Raw genomic sequence first — 20,366 nt, forward strand, 5'->3', positions numbered from 1 at the left:
CGATATACTAACGGTGCATGAAAAAATTTACCAAAAAAAAAACTCTACTATTCCGAAACAAAGAATGGCCTTTTTATGTTATAATTTTTATTTTTTTGGTTTAATAAATGTCATGTGAATATGATGAAATTGACTTAATGATCTATCAATTCTATTTTCGAAATTTATTACTGGGTTATTGGATGGTTTGATTCAGATTGAAAATTAGGTTTAGGGATGTAATAGTTTTAATTTTTAAATGTCAGGGACGAATTTGCTTCATTTTAAAAGTGAGGGACGAAAAGAATATTTTTGTGAAATGTGAGGAATGAAACAGGTCATTTTCCCTTATTTTTTGAAGTTTTTGTAAAACAATATATTATAATAATTTGATGTATTTGAGGTAAAAAGGTGATTGAAAAACATATATCCTCAACATCATAAGTGGAAATGGAGGACGACCACAAACCTCTCTACATTAGTTATTTCCTAGATTGTTACCCGTGTCCTTGCTCAATCCTTACAAATCATAATTAAGTTAGATCCTGTTTGATAATCCAATTCATCACTTAAACTTAATAGATTTAGATCTTAATATGTTCAGAAACGTTTGATAATAAAAGATTGAACATCTGAATTAATTAAGTGGCACTGCAAAACTTGCTTCCGAAATTAAACGATAAGTTATTCACTTATTACTAAACGTGATATACGCTCAAATATATTTGATTTAATATTTAACAATTTAATAACTTAATAGATTCAAACTTCAGATTTCTCGTCCATCTTTCAAACAAACAATAGAAAATGATTTCTCTTACGTGAGCATTCAGGTGGGAAGTGATGCACCGGTGATGAAAAAACCGGTAATATATAGCATTACTTCTTTAATTATACCAATTCAATACTTGTCCTCCATAGATGAACCTCTCAATTCGTAGATTTAGGCTAAACAGGGGGAAAAATACATAACATAGAAAAGGAGAATCAGACTATTATTGAAAAGGTGCAGTTCTAAAGCGGATTCAAATATAATTCTGACAACATAGAAAAGGTGCAGTTAGTAATGTAATAGTGTATAGAATACCATTCTGACAACTAAACGAGTTTTGCTCATATATACTAGTCCCACAGCTTCCTTCTTTCTTTTTTTTTTTGCTTTTTTAAGCCAACCAAGATCACTTTCATACCAAAAAAAAAAAGAAAAAGAAAAAGGGTATTTGAGGCGTCCCACTTATACTTTTGGAAAAAAAAAAAAAACTATTTGGTTGCTATCTACTTTCTTTAACCATAGAAGCTTTTTGACAAAAAAGCAGAGAGCATTGAGAATTTGGAGGAATTCGATAGTTCCCAGACCTTAATGCATAGAGACATGCCAGAGCTTCAGTTTTGCCTTATTAGATAAACAGATATACGAACTTCACACTGAATTGGCCTTTTTCCCATAGTAAACCGGGAAAGTTTGTAAGAGTGGCAAAGGGCTTTATAGTGCTTTTCCTTTGGAATTTCTCCTCTTTGTAGTAAAGTTGTGATCCAAACCCTATGCCATTTATTTATCACAGGTCTACAATAGATGGTAGGAATGTACGTTTAGATGATATGACCAAGACAAAAGTTATCATCAACTCGTTTTTTTAATATTTTAATTTCTTCCTTTTTGCCCTCTTGAAAGTTGAAGCACAACCACAAAAGGCAAAAACCAAGAAATGAAAAGAAATAAGAAAAAAAAATGTAAACAGACAGCAAGATAATTGCTCTTGAAACTTCTAAAGATGAATTAGATAGTCTCTACTTCTACATTTGCTCATAAACACCTTCTCTTGTAATTTTGCCTAAAACAATTTGAACCTCACTAGATCAAGAACGCTTTGACTCAGATCTCTTCAGAAATTAGTATCTTTCCTGAGCTTGATTATTCAAAAAATGGGGTTATTTTCCAGAGGCCTTATAGCTCATGAGCTTCGGAGAGAACAGAGTATGCATATGGCTCGTGTTAACTCCAAAAGTGGTCGAGTATCACCTCCTTCAAATCCAAACAGAATGCGGTTTGACAGCAACTAAAAAAGGCGCTGGGCATTGTCCTTGACTGCAGATTTTGCATTTAAAATCATGATGGAACCTTTGCCTTGGCCTTCTGCTTCAAACCTGTGCCTAATCCAACAGGGGTCTGATCCTGTGGACCTGGTTTGGATTCATCAATAGAGCCACCCCCAGCTTCACTTGGAGGATGACCATTAACTTCTTTCTTCACCCCGTTTTCCTCATTGATTTCTGCTTCAGGGGTCACCCCAGAATTGATAATATTAAGAAGCTGCGTAAGCGGGGGTAAAGCCTGGACGGGAACACCATGTGGCCGTATTAAAAGGCCCCTTGCTGCAGCCTTCTTTCTAACTTCTGCAGCAGCTCGGGCAGCCCTTTCATCAACTCCCCTCGCTCGAGGAAGGGCCTCGCCCATTATGGCTGCATTCAGCGATTTACTTGTAGCAGCACTAGAACTCCCAGATCCTCCCCCAACAGCAGCAGCTTGGAATGCATGTATTAGATCAGGATGGGCCTGCAATGAGTCATCTTCAGCTTCAGGATGAAACCATCAAACCAGGAAAGGAATAACCCATACAAGTCCATCCAATTATACACTTTAAAGCCTGAAACTGAAACTGTCAACAATACCCCGAGAAATATGCCTGTGTCCCATTGGGATGCCCAGGGCTTGGCAGTTTTTCCATCCCCGGAGATAACTTATTACTCATGATTCCATGGTCAAAATTGGCTAATAAATACAGATGTTATGTATCACTATTGTTTCAGAAAAATGCTTACAAACACAACATGATGCCACTTTATTTATCTACTTTTTCTTATTTAAGGAGTTTCTCCAAATTAACAAATAAAAGGACTCCTACTTCTTTGACAAGATCTCAAAGAATTCCAGGTGATGAAAACTCAATTTTCGCTTTTTGTACCAGTCTACCAGAAATATGTCTACCCCAAGACACCTAGCATTCTACATTTCCGAATTCTTTCCATGATTTAGATAACCTAGAGTACGACAAGTTCCATGACAAGTTCCGAATTCTTACTCCCGAGAGCTTCATGTACTCTATCCTTCTTGTTCCTTAAAACTTCTCAAACCAAAAAATTCAGAAGAGGAGAACGGCTGAATGAGGGGAATGTTTTTAATTAAAAGGGTACCTTCAAAATATCTATAGCTTTCTGGGCAGAAGCTGAATTCAAAGCTTGACCTTTCTGCTTTTGAGCATTCATCTGATAAGAATAGGATTAAAATTAATTGGCCACAATGTAGAAGAACAAAGGATGACCACATTGAAAACTTACAATTTACGTGAAAGTACCTGCAACTCGCGCATTTTAAATGTTTTCATCCAGTTTTGAGAATCCCTAGTCCTGGAATCTTCTTCTCCAAGTTGCTTGACAAGTATATCGTATGTCTTCTTTTCATGCTGCCATACCAGGAAGCAATATTTGATCAATTCATAAATACAAACTGCACAATCAGTAGTGAAGCATAGTTAACAATGCTAAGCACATGCCTGGTGAGAGAGCTTGAAAGCACCCATACAGTTGAATGCAATTGCCAAAGCATGGTAGCACACAGCAGTTTGAATGTGTTCTTCTCCTAAAAGTCTTTCATTCTTCTTCAAGGCTTCTTGCAAATAACGAAGAGCTGTGTTCATCTTTCCAATGTCTTGATACATCATTGCAACATTTATAAAAGTTGCAGCAACATCAGGGTGATCTGGGCCAGAAGACAAACTTAGCAGCAGTAGAGCCCGAGACATGTGTCGCAGTGCAAGTTCAGTTTGGTTAAGACCATGGTAGAAAAGGGCCATATTTCCATAACTGCAGAAAGTTAACATGAGAACAAGATGATTAAAAAAGATCTTAATTCAAATGCAAAAGAGCAGAATGTGTGGACTATGTATCATATAAACAGAAGATGATAGAGAAGTCCTGGAAATGTTATTCGCACTTCATTTTTTGTTATTTGCACACCCACCATTTGTTTTATTATATGGTCTAATAAATGAAAACTATATGATTAAAATGACAGTAGAAGTGTGATTAACAAACATGGGAATGCAAATAACATTTCCCAAGAAACATGGGTAAGATTTTTTGGCATGTTAACTGTTACTCTTCAAGAAAAAAGTAATTCTGTCATCTAATAATTAGATCATAAAATAAGCTGTGTCTAAGTTTCTTTTTTTTTTTTTTTTGTTAACTTATTCACTCTTAGCTAGAAGATGTATCTTCTAACAATGTTGTATTCCTGCACTTGTCCAAGGAACTAATCATGGATGGGCACTTGTTCCACAAACTTCTTAATATATCTCAAAGCAAAAGGGAAAAATGCAGTAACCAGATAAATTGGATTGTCTAAGCAGGGCAACATGAAGGTAAAACCAATTGGACTACTAGTGAGCTACTTGAGCTAGCTTGGCCAACAGATCTACTCGGCTCTATCTATTTCCTGAGGCTTACCTACTTCACATAGTTGTTTGACCCAATAGCAAGACCAAGCACTTTGCACAACTAAATCCCATAATATTCGATTACTATATGTTGTCTGGCATGCAAAAATCTACTTTAACTTAGTCGTCGAAATCAGGCTACAGGCCAGAAGATATTTGTGCTTGCTTCACTTGGCATTACCGTTTAATGAGCAAGGCAACATAGTAAAGCTCAGAAGACAGATTAGAACCTGTGTGCAGTGTCAGGGTGGTCCAGTCCAAGGCAGCGTTCATTTATTATAAGTTCCTTGTGTTGTTGCATTATTGCTCCAGCCATGTCGCCAGCATGGTACAAAACCATGGCAAGGTAGCTATAAGTTACAAGAGAAAAACAGCATAAATTAATTATCAGAACATTGTAGAATAATAAGGATCACCATTAAAACAATTTGAAACAAGGAGAAAATTACTTCTGAACAATGTTAACAGTCAAAACACCTATTAAAGTGCTAGGAAAGCTATACGAAACAAGAAAATAGATGTTTACACAAGCTAAAGTGGAGAAATACAGTGTGTGTTTGGATTGCACATTATTTACACCTTATTTGCACACACTGACTTGCTTGCATCATCAACACATTTTTCAACCACCTTTTTATCTCACATATATCACATCAAAAAGTGCTACAGTATTTTTCAAAAAATTATCCCAAATAATCTCATAATCACTGAGGGAGATAACAAACTGAACCACCACCAGTTCCATAGAAGAATATATTTCCAAAACAATAAAAGAGTTGATCAAATAAGTAGTCCTTACCGACAGCAATTAGCGACCTCCCTGTGCATTGGACCAGTGACCTACATTTTGTCAGAACATGGCTATGAGATGCTTGCTCATTAAGTCATAAAAACAAATGGAACACCAGAATTCAATATAATACCTGTTGAAGTATAGTGAAGGCCTCCGAAAATAATGTATATGCCTCGCTGAGCATCCCCTGCAATCAGGTAGAATGGTCAAACCAATTTTGAAGCTAGTAAAAGTATGAAACAGCCACTCAAATTTCAAAATAATAGAGCTATCTGAAGAATATGTAGATCAATGTTCATACTTTAAGGCCGCAGGGGAACTGCTCAAGCATGTTTGGTCATTGCTTAGATTATATATCAACATACTTTCTTTGCACAACTCAAGATTAATTGAGAAATTAACTCTACAGACCTCCAGGTCATGATGGGACCTGATTTCCAACACTTAACACATGGCCAAAGTTTGTCAATCACCATAGGAGGATGACAATGATTCCAATCTTTCTTCTCTCTTTCTGCGACATTATAAAATTAAACTCCCAGCATAAAAAATGCTAGAACAAGAATGATTTTAATCTTGTTTTCTGCAATCTTGGCATGTTCAACTCCCAACATCAACTCTTATCATGTGCAGACAGTGAAACAGAATGGCAAGACCTTGGATTTTCATGATAAATAGAAAGCAAAAATCATCCGTACCTCAGCTAATTGAACCTTCCCTGTTTCCACAAGATCCTTGGCTTCCGAACTAACAGGAATAGCATGCTTTACTACAGGTTGGAGATTCAAAATATCTGATGCTTGAAAAGGTGCAACTGCATCAAGATCATATCTCCGAGTTGCAACTGTTACACCCACCTATTAAGACCACCAGCTCTATGTGTTAAGTGTAACCACCAAATAGTAACAATAACCAGGACACCAACAGCTATTTTCCAGAAGGAAAGAATGCACAAAGTGAAAGATTACCACGTAATACCAGATTCAACAGAAAGCAAATAAATAAGACCAATTAGATTATAATAAGATATCTCCTACTTTAAAACAAGATAGTTACATATACGTAAAACCACAAAAAGAATCGCACATGGCATTCCTGTGCCAAAACCTCATTTTTCATGAATTCCACACTGTGAGCTATCTCAACATACCATGATTAACTATGAAACATATAGTCTGAGTACCTCATGGCACGTTTGCATCATTTGTATGTAATTTTTGCTCCTCTCCTACTTATGTCTATTCTATAATTCTCTTTCCTACACTTTCAACAAGTCTATTATGTCCACGATGTGGTGGTTGTCGAGCAAAATATTAGTTTCCCCTTTACAAAGTTAAAAGACGAGTCCAAAAAAATCGATAACCAAAATTATGGAAATTTCCAGAGAAAAAGTTGTCTAGGAGTGATTACATCCAGGATTCATAAGAGAAAGTGCGCATCGGAAAAGTAAAATATTGACGCCATTCAAAATTGGCAACAGGAAGAAATCTCACATCAAAGCAATAACCAAGAACATGTCAATCTCAAACAATCATGTGAATGCAATTTTCCACCAGAAGTACTCAGGATTGTAAAACAATTCCTTAAAATACTGGATAGCAGCAAAGGTTTTTAGAACAATAATTTTTATTTTTTTTCTTTTGGTTCTTTCTTACACAAAAGGTACAGTAACTTAATACCCAAGATTTCTAATATTCATGATAAGAAGACGCAACACAAAGTTTCAATAATATTTGTAAAACATTCATTTTGATGGTCTAAAACCAAAGCTACCTTATGGCAAAGGTTGCGGATTACTGGAATTTTCCTTGCACGCAATCTTGCATCCTCTGGCAATTCAAACTGCACCATAGAAAAAGAGACAGGTAAAGCTACTAGGAAACTAATAGAATGAGAAAATCTTGGGCAAGCTACCAGGACAAAATTTTCTCAAGCTCATGTTACCTGGTATTTTAGTTTAGCAAATTCTTGAATGTCAAACCAGAGACTATCAGAATTAAAATTCAAAAATGAGGACTGCTTCTTCCTAGCTGATCCTCTATTTTTTGACTTAGCCTGACTCTTGAAGGATTTTGATGAAGCTTGATGGCCCACATGGTCCTGTAATATTTACATTCTCAACTCAGGAAATTTCTAAACTACAATATCAAAGCAAGTGTACATATGAAAAACTGCAAACATCCTCTTCAGCTAAAAATATGTTCAAACAACTTTTATCTTCAATGTTATCATCATGAAATTTTGACTAGACAAGGTACTTGAGTTTTGAGTCAGAGATGCACAAAATAATATAATCCATGTAGAAAAAGATGTTGACCAGCTAGATGATATCTTACAGAAAGTTCAATAAACCAACAAAAGGGTACACATTTAATTACCTTCTTTTGGCTTCTCAAGTTTGTACTATTTACGACACCTTTATTAGCAATATTTCCAAACAAACAATTGAAGAAATGAGCAATTGCACCACCAAGATCATGGTCCTCCGTGTCTCTCAAGGCATCCTGCATGGAAAAAACTTATTTGTAAATACATGACCATCTTACCAAATTATAACAAGGTAAATACCATATTAACAGATGCCAAAAGAGCAAGTAGCAGCTAATACCTTGAGGATGTGCTTTGCAGATCTGACAACTATCTCATTCAAGCAAAGATCCCATAAATGAGGCATGTGCCTGGTACCCTCAGCAACCTGCATTCAATTCAGTCCAACTTACAAGTAAATCAAGAAAGAGATACCACAAAAGCAGGCTAGCTGAACCAACAAAAATTCAGGCCTCAAGTTCCTCCTGAAAAAGTATTGATGTCTCTAAACAACATTAAAGTTAGGAAAGGGTAGAGCAGGAAACATTCTTACTTTGCCAAGGTAGCGGACATTGATTCCATTAGCATGAAGTGCCTCAGTTAATGTGTGTCCATCCATGGGTGAAACTTCAAGTGTGCAGAGATCTTGTATAAATTTCGGAAGTAATACATCTTTGAGATAGAGACTTGCTTTCCTCACATTTTCCTCATCAGCAGCAATCTCCTGTGAATATAATGGAAAGCAGATGGTTAACAAAAAAATGGTTGGCCAGTATGAGATTGTGGGAAGAAACAATATGAACAGGTAACTTAAAGCACCTCAGGACTCCCAGCTAAATTAAATTCAGTGAAGACATTAGGATTAAAAAGTATTTCCTCGCTTATATGTCTGCTTTCAGACTGACAACCATATTCTTCAGCCACTTCCTTTTCTACCTTCTCTTTACTCTGCAAAATAGAGTAGCTAGGTCACACGTAACTTACAGCAGGTTAGGCTTTCATTCTAATACGGACACATATGTACATGTCAAACCAACTAGCAAACACGTGAAGTATGAGCAAGAAAAAAAACAAAAACATACATGAACTGGGAAAATGAAAGGACATACTGTCTCTGCCTGCATCCCACAACCCAAAAAAAAACAAAAGAAAAACAGAAAAAGAGCTATGCTTTGACAAAATTGGTCAAATATCAAACAGATTCACAGAATGCTATAAAATACTCAGAATTGCAAAGGTGATGAAGAGAATGAAATAAAAGGTGTCTGTGTCAGAGGAGGAGGGAGGGTAGCATATGAACAACCCTAAGTTTTAAGTATTCTGCGGATAATAAGTAATCAAGCTTGTCTTTTGAAAGAATGCTTCACAATGATAGTCATTTATTTTCAAGCCGTAGAATGTAAAAACTAAATCCTACTATTTATCCATTTAAATCTCCGTAAAATACTTATTTTTTTTCTTTTTGAGTATTCCAGAAAATGGGAAGGACTCAAATAATTTGAATAACATTATTGCAATGAAATCTTGTAAGCATAATTGAAAATCTTGAATAGAATAACGAAAAATTGGCAATCAAAAATAGTCCCCGACTGATAAGTTGGAAACAATTTAATGGATATCTTTCGCATTTATTTAAAAATAAAAAGAAATTCAGGGAAGGAAAAAGATGAGGTATAGTTTCCCATTTTTCTATAACAAAAAGCGCCCACATGGAAACATCAAAAGGTTAATCTTTACTGTTACATGAACACATGAAAGAACGTCAAGACACTTCTGATTATTTGAGGTTTCATCAACCATTTCTGCAAACAAGAAAAACTAAGAAACAACTTTCTTCCTTCTTATAAACTCCAAATTGGACAAGAACATATAACCTCTTTGATTTTGTGAAAACACTTTATAGCACTTCTTTACTTTCTCTCAACTGCACATACAAAATGGAAAGTCATAATGTATAAAATACTATCAACTTCATAATACTGGCCGCAAATAGTGATTAGATATTAATGTCAGGCATGCAAGGATAGATAAGATGCTTATGCACATTAGAAATGCAATATGCACTTAAAAAGCATTATTGCAGTAATGTCAATAACTTGTGCAAAAAGAAAACTCCTGCAATAGACATCACAAAATCATTCCATTAATGCCACTTTCACCTGCATCTCTGATCCTGCAGAAACAGGATTTTCCTGGATGCTCGGCACTGGTTCTGCATTGGCATCTAAAGAATCAGTACCTCCAGAAACATCCATCTCAGATGTAACCTGAGATTTAGACCTCTCTGCTGCTTCCGCCTTACAAAATGATATATCTCCAATATCAGAATACAGTGAAGAAAATTTATAAGCAAAACAAAACATTCTTGAGGCAGAACTTACATGGCAAAAGGAAGTAATCAGTTCAGATCTAAGTATACAAAATCTGGAACCAGGTCCGGTATAATTAGCATCACGAGGAGTCACTCTCATCAGATCCAAGAGATAATGCCTGAATAAATAAAGAATAGGTGAAAAATAAAACAGACAAGCATTGAAAGATGATAAAACTATGGATTACATCCGCGTTTTTGCAACTAATGACTATAAATTACAAGAAAATAGTATCTATTGAGCACATCTGTAGTGATAAAAATGATTACAAATTACTGAAATGATTAAAATGACATTAGCGAGATGGGATCTCTTTTCTGCAAAGGAAATGATTAAAATGACATTAGCGAGATGGAATCTCTTTTCTGCAAAGGAAATGATTAAAATGACATTGACTTGTTTTAATTTTGACTATTATGCTAATAAGGAACCAAGACAGGTAAGAAGATGAATGATTCTGGGATATTAAAAAGAGTCAAAACATTCAACTCAGACGCTTTTGCATCAGAACTTGTTATACAATACCATAACAAACACCACACAACATTGAACAGTACCTGTCATCACTACCAACAATGCCTTTGCATTCAACTGGTGCAGCCAATTTGAAAACATTCCCAGATTTATCAAAGACATGGTGTTCCTTCAAACGGAGACGATTGGCAGCTTCTGATACCTATCGATGCATGCAGCATGCAATTAAACATCATATCCATAAGGATAAGCAAAACATTAAACACTGAGAAGAACATTTCACCCAAAAAAAAAAAAGAAGTATTGTGAAAAGAATTCTAGATATCCACTTGACTGTGGATTATATGCAGTAATCTTCACAAGAATTTAGCATTGCAGATAGGGAAAACCAATTTTAAAAAAAATGGAAGTTAAAAATGATATAGATTAGACAAAACTATAAGTTATCCACACAAGAAGAAAAGGGGGGGGGGGGGAGTCTCAGACTATGTGTTAAGAGTTCCAATGCCATGTGGCAGCAGGAACAACAAAGAAGAAGCCAATTAGAGGTAAGTTGACAGAACCAAACTTCCAATTCATTCTCCCTAATAACTCCATTAGACTAATGGGGAGGACCAAAAAATAAGTTGTCCATTAATCCAGCTTATCGTATTTAATTCCAACTTCTTCACCAAAGGGAATATGAAAAGAGCAGCCTCTGTTGCAGCTCCAACAATGTTTCCCAGACATCAATAAACCCCAAACAGTAAAAGAGAAAACGAAAAGAGTGAACTGTAGGCGTCCTGCACAAGTAAACTTATACACAACTGGAAAACATCAGATGTTGAAAATGCACCATATTCGAGGTTACATCCGAGTTTGACTAGCCATATAGACTGGAAGATACCTATGAGCTTCAGACAAAACTCATTTTTTTTCCTTCCTCAATTTTCTATTCTCAGACTTTTCCCACATTTCTAGACAAACATTTGTGGCACACTTCTAAGATATAAATTCCTTGACAACTTAAACATAAAATTGTAATAATTCCTGAAATGACCTTGAGAGAGGAGCCAGGGACACAAGGGCAAAAGGTGACAAAAGAGATTTTCAATGCAATTACTGGAGGTAAAAGTGCAATAAGAATAAGTTGACAGCTGAATAATTCACGTAAACTAAAATTACTGGAACCTTAGAATGAAAATCTTCACTCCAGCAAATTTTCTTGCCATTGTCAACAGAACCATACAAAAGGGAGTCTGATTTATCACCTTGAAGGATGCCAGGTAAAACACTCTGCCAGTAAGAAGTGAAATCATTATCACACTAGAGGAAATTAGTCAAAAAAAACTCTCCTTAGCTCAGCTCGTAAAAAATATACAAATAAATTAACGCAGATACAGACATGCATATAAAATATAATGATCAGCAAATGATAGAAGAGAAGTGTCATTCTACACATTCTAACCCACACAAACATCAGACAGAGTGCAAATACACTACATACACAAAGGCATGCATATTTAACATGGTAAGACTGCAACTCTAGCTGAGAAGCATCCTCGCACATGATAGTATCTATACTGTTGAAACAACATTCTGCCAATTTTGATGAATTGTCTATTCTTACCTAACTTAACATGAGAAACTAGTGCATATATGCTGGTTCTTAAATTAACCAAATTTGTCAACTTCAGGGAATCGACTAAGACAAAACAGCACGAAGAGCACTTTATAGGGGGAAACCGGGGGCGTTAATCAAAAAATAATAAGCATTACATGATAAATTGACTCAATTTAGTGATTCTATAGTAGGCATGGACCAGAATGAAGCTGAAGTTACATGGTTCAGTTCCACTTTTTTCTTTAAGACAATTAGAAAATAAACCACACACAGGCATGCATCAAAAAGGTACGTGCATACACTGTACATACAAAGTTTGCAGGAAAACTAATACAGATGACATTAACAAAGAAGAAGAAAAGGCATCATTTGCTGAAACGCGCGACTCAAAATTATTATTGCAGTATCAAGCTTTCTAGCACTAGGTTCACAAGGGACTGATATGCCACCTGTGCAACTACTCTATGACCTCTGTAATCAATAATGGCCATTGCAAGATTGTATAAACCAGGAACATCAGCTTCCTGGTATGCCTTTGTGCCTTTCAAATCATTATTCGCACTAGCATATGTGGCTTGTTCACTTTCAGACAACTGAGTCTCAGAAGGAACATCAGAGGTTAAATCAGTGACACCATTAAGAATTTCTGTATTCAAGCTGTCAGACTGGTCAGGAACCCTCTGGGCTCCATGTGGCAAATGGTTAGCTGTCTTCTCAGAAGAACTCTGCAGCATGCCTGAGCTCTCAATTCTATTTGAAGCATAAGCATCTGATGCCTGCTTCCTGGAGAGTTGTTCAAGATCCGCATCAACAGCAAAACTAAAAAATATGTTATTGTGAACATACCTGAAATAGAAAACAGAGTAGATGTCAAAAGAAATAAGAAACAGAATATTTACAATAAGGCAGTGGACACTGAAACAATTCAAGATACAAACATAAGACAGGAAAACATAAATACAAGAGGAAGCTACCCTTTGTTGCTGGTTTAACAGGATTATGATACCATGGACACTAGAGACAAAATATTACATTCCTTAGAATTAGAAAGCAGTCACATTTTCCCCTTTTCTGGTGGCTTAAGGTAGCCAGAAATTAGGAGGGTAATATTGGGAATAGAAGGAAAACACTTGCTAAAAAGTTCATACCTGCAACTTTTACATTTCATCACTTCTATTTTTATATAGTCAGATGGCTCCGAAGAAGGCAAAAGGGAGTATCTAACTAGTATAAATAATTCTATGGCCTTAGTATTAGCAGGATAAATTCCAGACCACAAATCACACTATGCAGTAACAACTGATAGTACAGATAGATGTACAACAATTTTCATGAAATGTCAAATTGCCCAAGGAAGGAATTACTGCCAAATACAACTCACAAAACAATAACACAGTACATTCTGAAAAGCAAAGATAAGAACCATTTATAACATTTCTGAATCATCACAAAACATTAGGCATAAAAGTCAGTACTAACATATGGAAGCATTCTGGGTCAGTTGGATTAATGGGTGGGATACATCTGCTGATAACACCAATGGCCCCATTGATTGCTGCATCAACAAAATCAGATGTAACTTTATAAAGAGCCCTATCTCGCAATATCCTGCAAAAAGATACTCCAGTTAAGAAGTATAGCAACATCAAAAGCAAATGAAATTAAGGGGGACTCTTAAGCTTAAAATTATTAGATTGAAAGTTTATCAATCCACCAACTTGAAATTCTTTTAATGCATTGATAAACATTGAATCCTGAATAAATGAAACGAATATACACCTTTCCTGAGGTGTCGAGTGGGGAAATTCTCGACAAGACTGCAGTTCTTCATTCCAATCTCTCTGCATCCCTATCAGCTCGCTTCCGAAGGAAAGGGTCAGTGCATTCTCAGCTCTGGCTGCATCACGTTTGTGATCTAAAACAGAAAAGTTCATGACAAGATTAGATCAGATCGTACAAAAACTTGAGAAATTAAAGACCTGCAAATTGTTAAAAAGCTTGAAAACGAAAGGGTTACTTTAAACTCCTTATTGCAAGGTTCAATAAAAAGAAACTCTGTAACATTACTGAGGTTAAATCGATTTTACCCAATCTCAGTTACATTTGTCCTGATAAGCATATATGGTACTCATATAATATTTGGAACTCTGCGTGATTAAAATGAAAAGAAGAGTATTTTAAATGCTAAAAGAACCAAAGAGTTCAATCAACAAACACTTATCATCTATATGAGCAAACAATAAGTATTAAGTAAAATCAAAAAGCTATGCTCATATTAACTGCAATAAAGGTTCCCATGGCCTATAGCCTAGATTGTGATAAGATAGAATAAAACCTCTCATACGCAAAAGTTCAAAACAACAAACTCAAGAACATCAGCTTTTGCCCCAGATGATTTTGCACAAATTACCATAAAATAAAACAAAAACAACTTTTGCTAGCTTACAGTCTTGACTATGAAGATGTTGTCAACGTTTTTGGTTCAACAAATTCAAATAACATTTAATGAATAATTAAATTTTCTATTGATCAATATGAAGCTATCCAAAATAGGAAACAATGTCTGTGCTATTCCTTGACAGGTTTTATTTGAAGGTAGGCTTTTTCTGCTATTGTTTATCATCTTTGCAGCACCAGAAAGGGAGAAACCACAGAATCTATTAGCATTATCCATATTATCATATGAGATGCCATACAGCAGACTGCCTTACAGAAATGAGATGCCTAGTTGCCAGCTGAAAATGAACTAGCAAGAATAAGCAAAAAAAGGATGTATAAACAATAGACCTCCATCCTTAATTCTTTCTTACACATAATGGTTGTTACTGCTTATGTGGTCTACTGGCATCCATATTCAGACAAAAAAAAATATGTAGTAGTTAACCTTTTTGAGTCTCGACTATACTAATTTCAATAGTATCATCCTTACCGGGAATAGGATACAATCCAAGCCACGAATTTGGTGGCAAAAGAGATTGAACATTTTCAAAAGGATGTGCAGAGGCCTTCCGCTCCAGTATTTCTCGAAAAGCTTCATGCAAAAGATATAACATTCAGTATCCTAGAAAACAATGCTTTGGAATCTTAATGAAGAAAAAAGAACTCAAGCTGAGTGGTCAAATGTCTTGTTAATTACCTTTCTTGAACTTGGAGCTAATCTTCTGCAGAAGTCCAACAAGGGTTGTGGCTTCAAAAGCTGATTTCGTCGGCCTTGGATCAAGAATGTTGCCCGTACTAGAATTGACATAAAAGATTTTCGTTGTTCCTGTTATACAAAATTTATTTCCTTCCATAGTGACCACGTCCAAATAAATCAGGTCTCCTGAAAGCCTGAACAAAATACGTCGAAGACTGAGACAGTACAACATCTAAAAAAGAAGCAGACATCATGGGTTCATGGAGAAAAGACAAGGCATATAAAAAATGATTATGCAATAGAAAAGACAACCTTCTGTAGCTAGGAGGAGGATTGAAGGACGAAAACACAATACTCTCCACGCATTGGATCTCCTTGGAAGGAGGTGAAAACAAATTAGACAGTGATGCTGATACATTCTCCATAAAGCCCAAACTATCAAGGTCTGCAACTTCAGATTTCACAGGATCTAAACCCATTAAACATTCAAGAAGTATACAATAAGTCCGAGCCAAACATAAGATCAAGAAAGATAACAGGAAAAATAAAGAAAAGCATAAAAGGCTAGAAATATGTAAACACTACATTATGAAAGACCAACCTCCTGAAGTTCCAGATGGACTCTGGCCCATCTCGTGCTGTAAGGCAAGCGATGTCGATAAAGAGGAATGCAACGTGGAAAGTGACAGCAACTCTCGAGTGCGGTGAACCTGAGCCCTGATAGATCGGTCATCATACAATGCTGCAACATATAGTCTTAAATCAGGGCCCATAAACAAAAGAATCATTTCCAGTTGGCAAAAAAAAAAATTGATGGTACTATTTTAGGAAATAGAGAATTTATGCATCCACAAAGTAAACTATGACGTGATTCTTTCAATGTTTATGAGAAGCATGCAAAATCAGCCAAATAAAGAGAATTTTGCTACCTGCTACCATCTCCAAATAGCAGTCACCCGCAGTTATATCAGCAACTTCAGAAATTTCATTATAATCTTCTAGGTGATGAACAGAAGCATCCTTAGCGTGCAGTAACAAATCATAGCAAGTAAAGAAGCATGTCTCTGGTGCATCAAGAAGAAACTGCCTCACATCCATGACAGAATCTCCAGGGCTCAACTGTAACGAAAACCAAATAATTTACAATCCACAAATGGCCCCTCCACGTACTGACATGAGCAAATATCATATGACAAAGGAATTGCAGCCAAAAACTATTAAACAATATATGGTACCAGTAGCTAAAAGAAAACAGAATTCTAGAGCTATGCAAGGAAAGACAAATTATGAAATCAACTGAGAGGGGGAAAAAGTTGATAAACCAGGATGCTGTTCTTACTTGTAACTCTAGCTTCTCACCACCTTGTGATTTGACAGTAACAGGATAGAGATGAATGTCACCTGCAGCACAAGATGAAGCATTAGAATGCAGCCATGACAGGAATAATAAAGAAAAATAGCAACTTTATAAGAAATTGTAAAAAAGAAATAAAACAATGTAAAAACATCAATATAGTAGTAAAACATATTAGAAAAATTGGAGCACAAGTCACTTGGTTTATATTCTACATAGATTTGCTCAGTAGCACACTATGTATACACCAAGCTGTTGGTTTAACTCAAGTCCCACTAAAACATTGAAAAGCCAATTCTGGGATTAAAATCAAAATAAAGAGATTCTAACCTACATCCAGCAGAACGTATCAGTCATGGGTATAAACAGATAATAAGAAGCTAAAACAACAAGTCACCTTGCTTAGCCTTGTGCTCTGCTGTTGCATTAACTTCATCTTGCTTTGTCTGGTTGTCCACAGTCATGCTCATTTCACCTTGTCCTTTGTTCTCCGTGGAAATGTTTTCCAAATCCTTATTCTCATAGTTGCTGCTCGTGGGTTCACTTGCAGCTGGGTTTCCATTAGCATCAGATGAGCCAGAATGATTGCTTAATGAAGGATTGGACGAGGCTGTCTGCTCTGACTGGTTGGCAGCATTTTGAGACCCTTTCCGATTCTTCCCTCTGTTTGACTTCCCCGCCATTAACAACCCCTAATCTACAAATACCTATAGGACATTACAGAGAATGTTATAGTCAAGTTCAACAAAAACATCAAATTCAAAACCAACAGATTATATATTTCCTCTTTCTTGCCCAAAGCACCAGCAAAACATGCAAAAGCATATAGAGCACATTCAAAGCAACAAACTTGCCACCTTAATGCCTTTAAGACAAAGGGCAACTAAACAGCATCCAAAAAGACAAAGGCAGGACCCTCTATTCATTTCTACCTCATTCATGCCACTATATTCAATTCAAAGAAACATGTAATAGTATATGCAACAGATCCTCTGACCCATAATTGAGAAACCGACTTCCAAAATCTTTATCAGTCCTCATCTTGCACAGAGAACAACAGACTTACAGAAAGAAAATCAATCACAAAAGCAAAAGGAACATTTACATAAATCACACGGAACTATTTTTCTCCAACTTGACCTTATTGCGGGAAAAAAGAATCAGAGTAAAACATATAAACCCCCTTCTTTGTAAAACCAAATACAACCGCTAACCCTGAAAGATATGTAAAGTCCCTAAAAACAATTTGTCACCTTTACCACTACCACACTAAAGGACAACTAAAACATACCCAACAAGACAACAAGCAGGATAGTCTACGCATTTGCAGTTCATTCATGCCCCTGTATTCAAGAAATGTATATGGCATATAGAAAGAGCCACAGACATTTTAGACAAATGGTACCAAATTCGGCAAACAGTGCAGATATCTTAATAAGTACTCATTCTTCAAAACAACAGACAACAGAAAGACAGTAACTCCACCTTTTACACGAGACAATAAAATTAGAAGAAAAATTTATATTCCTCCCCTTTTTTCCTGAAACCCGATTCAACTTTCAAATTTTTATAAGAGCAACCAAGCACACAAATGAAACAACACTGTGCAAATCCACTTCATTCATGCCACTTTATTCAAGTAACATATGTTCTACATCATTGTAGTACTAAACGAGACAGACCCTTTAAATATAATGCAGAAACAAAACTAACACCAATAAGATATTAATCAAGACTCTATTTTGGAACCAAAAAAAAATCTATCAACTTTCAATTTTTTATAAGAGGGTAACCAAGCACTGACCAAGAATAAAACATCAATGGAGAAACATTTTGCAAATCCACTTCATTCATGCCACTTTATTCAAGCAACATATGTTCTACACTGTTGTGGTACTAAACAAGACGGACCCTTTACATATAATGCAGAAACAAAACTAAAACCAATAAAATCTTAATCAAGATTCAAATTTGGAAAAAAAAAAATTCAATACAAAAGTCAAGAAAACAGAAAAAAAAAGCACTATTAACAAACCAACTTTCAATCACTTTCAAGGCAAATGCAAGGCTATGACCACAACCAGTCAATAAACGAATAAAGAAGCAAATGAAATACCCAAAACGGAAAAGAAGAAAAGCCCAGATGAGCATATGACAGAATTATTGAAGTGAACAACAAATTATAGAGGATCAGTACCTACAAAGTGCTTAGAAATCTCAAGTGGCAAAACAGTATAAGTAGACTGACTAAGTTTGCTTTATCAAGAAACTTTGATATATAGCAAGACAACTGATGGCGGGCAGTTAAATGGGGGGAGGAGGCTGAGGTTTACGAAGGGGAGAAGGGAAGGGAAGGGAAGAAGGGGGCATAGAGAAGTGGCTGAGAGACGGCGGACTTTTGGCACTTTATATACAGAGGGAAAATGTTTTATAATGACTATAATAGACTCGTCCCTGTGTCTGTGTTTCGGTATTATAATGACTATTATGTAAATGACCTATTAGGCCAATTTTTTTTTTGGGACAATTTGTTTGCAAAATGCAAATTGGCCCTTTCTATTTCTATCAGTTTCAATGACTGATTGAAAAAGAAAGAATAATTATTGCATTGGTTTTTTTAATAAACTCTTTTGTTAAGTCAAAGAAATTATTTTCTGTAAAGCTGTGACATTAATATACTAGTGCAAAAAAAATGACTAGTATGAGCATACATTGAAGGATAGCTGTCTTTCGATTTGATGAATATGCAATTTTGATTTGATGAATATGCAATTATGGGCTCAGTCCGATTTCATCCGACTAGCAGTTACTAGAGAATTAAAGAGCCTCATTGTTTATGAGACTATTGGCGCATGCTTTGGTTTGTTATTAGCGTGACAAAGATGAAATTGTTGATAAGAAAAGTTTTAGGTAGTTTCAATATCATAAAGGTTTTTTTTTTATTATTCTGTATCCTTAGGGCACAGGATAAGCATATAAATTATATGGGATAGACCCACTTTAAATTTTAAACATTACCATCTCCTTCTCCTAAATTTGGAAAACTTTATCAAAGAAATTTTAAATTTTTTCCAACAACTAATACCCGGACCACTTCTTATCATGTGCCCTAAGGTATAGAATAAAAGAACCCATGTATAAAATAGGCCACGCATAAGAAATTCAAATAAGAGAATTTAAGTTCTACACAAACAGAATTGAGAAAAAAGGAAGAAGTAAAACGAATCGATATGTGGTACTAAAAGTTTTAGTGAGGGAAATGTAGTTTTGAACTTTTCTTTGAAGCTAAGAGGGTAAATTTGCTGAGATTTTCCTTGGATTTAGATGATTATTTTTGCGGCGATGTAAAGTTACATGGTGTTTAGATTTTTAATGTTTCATTTGTAGTGGATGTACCGTCATTGTGGTATTTCACTTTTGGTTGAAGTGCCATTTTGATGGATCAAAGCAAAATACTATATTTAAATTGCAAAGGAACTTGGGTACATGTACAAGGCAAAGTTCAATAATGAACACAAAGGCAATTATTTGTTGTGAAGTTTATGGTTGATCGTGTTTACCATGTGATTCTAAAAATCAGTATGGACCAAATTAGTAAACAATTTAAGAAAGTACTATTTTCCTAAGAAAAAAGGAAACTATAATAAAAGGTTTTTTAGCTCTCAATCGCTTTCTTCGTAACAGCGTGTGCTGGAGAAGGGTATTGGCTTTTGAGATTCATAGGGATTCAAGTTTGAGACATAAAAACTAGGGTTTTTTCTTTGTCAACTTCAAAATGTATATATAAGAGATGAAATTTGAAGGATGAACGTAATAGGATTGTGCCTTCATAGACCAAAAGAAATAGACATAAAA

The 20,366-nt window shown here is 35.6% G+C and overlaps 1 protein-coding gene across 2 annotated transcripts; it reads right to left on the reverse strand.

Moving 5' to 3' along the window:
• Positions 1–1,730: 1,730 nt before the first annotated feature.
• On the reverse strand, positions 1,731–18,971 carry LOC113732212 (clustered mitochondria protein). 2 transcript variants are annotated; one of them, XM_027257868.2, is made up of 29 exons: positions 18,709–18,971; positions 16,909–17,218; positions 16,497–16,558; positions 16,087–16,276; positions 15,759–15,899; positions 15,470–15,626; positions 15,158–15,351; positions 14,951–15,052; positions 13,801–13,936; positions 13,501–13,629; positions 12,471–12,867; positions 11,589–11,693; positions 10,502–10,620; positions 9,954–10,062; positions 9,732–9,869; positions 8,392–8,520; positions 8,126–8,296; positions 7,874–7,960; positions 7,644–7,769; positions 7,210–7,365; positions 7,039–7,107; positions 5,964–6,122; positions 5,396–5,452; positions 5,272–5,312; positions 4,703–4,822; positions 3,531–3,840; positions 3,333–3,440; positions 3,172–3,243; positions 1,731–2,533 (listed from the first exon to the last, which is right to left on the reverse strand). In XM_027257868.2, exons 2-29 carry the CDS (start codon positions 17,192–17,194, stop codon positions 2,087–2,089), a joined length of 4,317 nt encoding a protein of 1,438 aa, XP_027113669.2. In that variant the 5' UTR covers positions 17,195–17,218; positions 18,709–18,971; the 3' UTR covers positions 1,731–2,086. The 2 variants fall into 2 exon arrangements, with proteins under 2 accessions (XP_027113669.2, XP_027113670.2); XM_027257869.2 differs by having other exon boundaries at positions 18,713–18,849.
• Between the last annotated feature and the right edge of the window lie 1,395 nt (positions 18,972–20,366).

The sequence above is a fragment of the Coffea arabica genome, chromosome 2e (genome assembly GCF_036785885.1).
Source record: "Coffea arabica cultivar ET-39 chromosome 2e, Coffea Arabica ET-39 HiFi, whole genome shotgun sequence".
Lineage (NCBI taxonomy): Eukaryota > Viridiplantae > Streptophyta > Magnoliopsida > Gentianales > Rubiaceae > Coffea > Coffea arabica.

Excerpts from the sequence above, each read along its gene's own strand:
- LOC113732212 (XM_027257868.2), bottom strand. The coding sequence starts at position 17,194 with ATGGCGGGGAAGTCAAACAGAGGGAAGAATCGGAAAGGGTCTCAAAAT. Across the intron at positions 15,627-15,758 it reads TCCATCTGGAACTTCAGGAG|ATCCTGTGAAATCTGAAGTT; the intron begins GTTGGTCTTTCA and ends TAATGGGTTTAG. Across the intron at positions 13,630-13,800 it reads CACTCGACACCTCAGGAAAG|GATATTGCGAGATAGGGCTC; the intron begins GTGTATATTCGT and ends ATCTTTTTGCAG.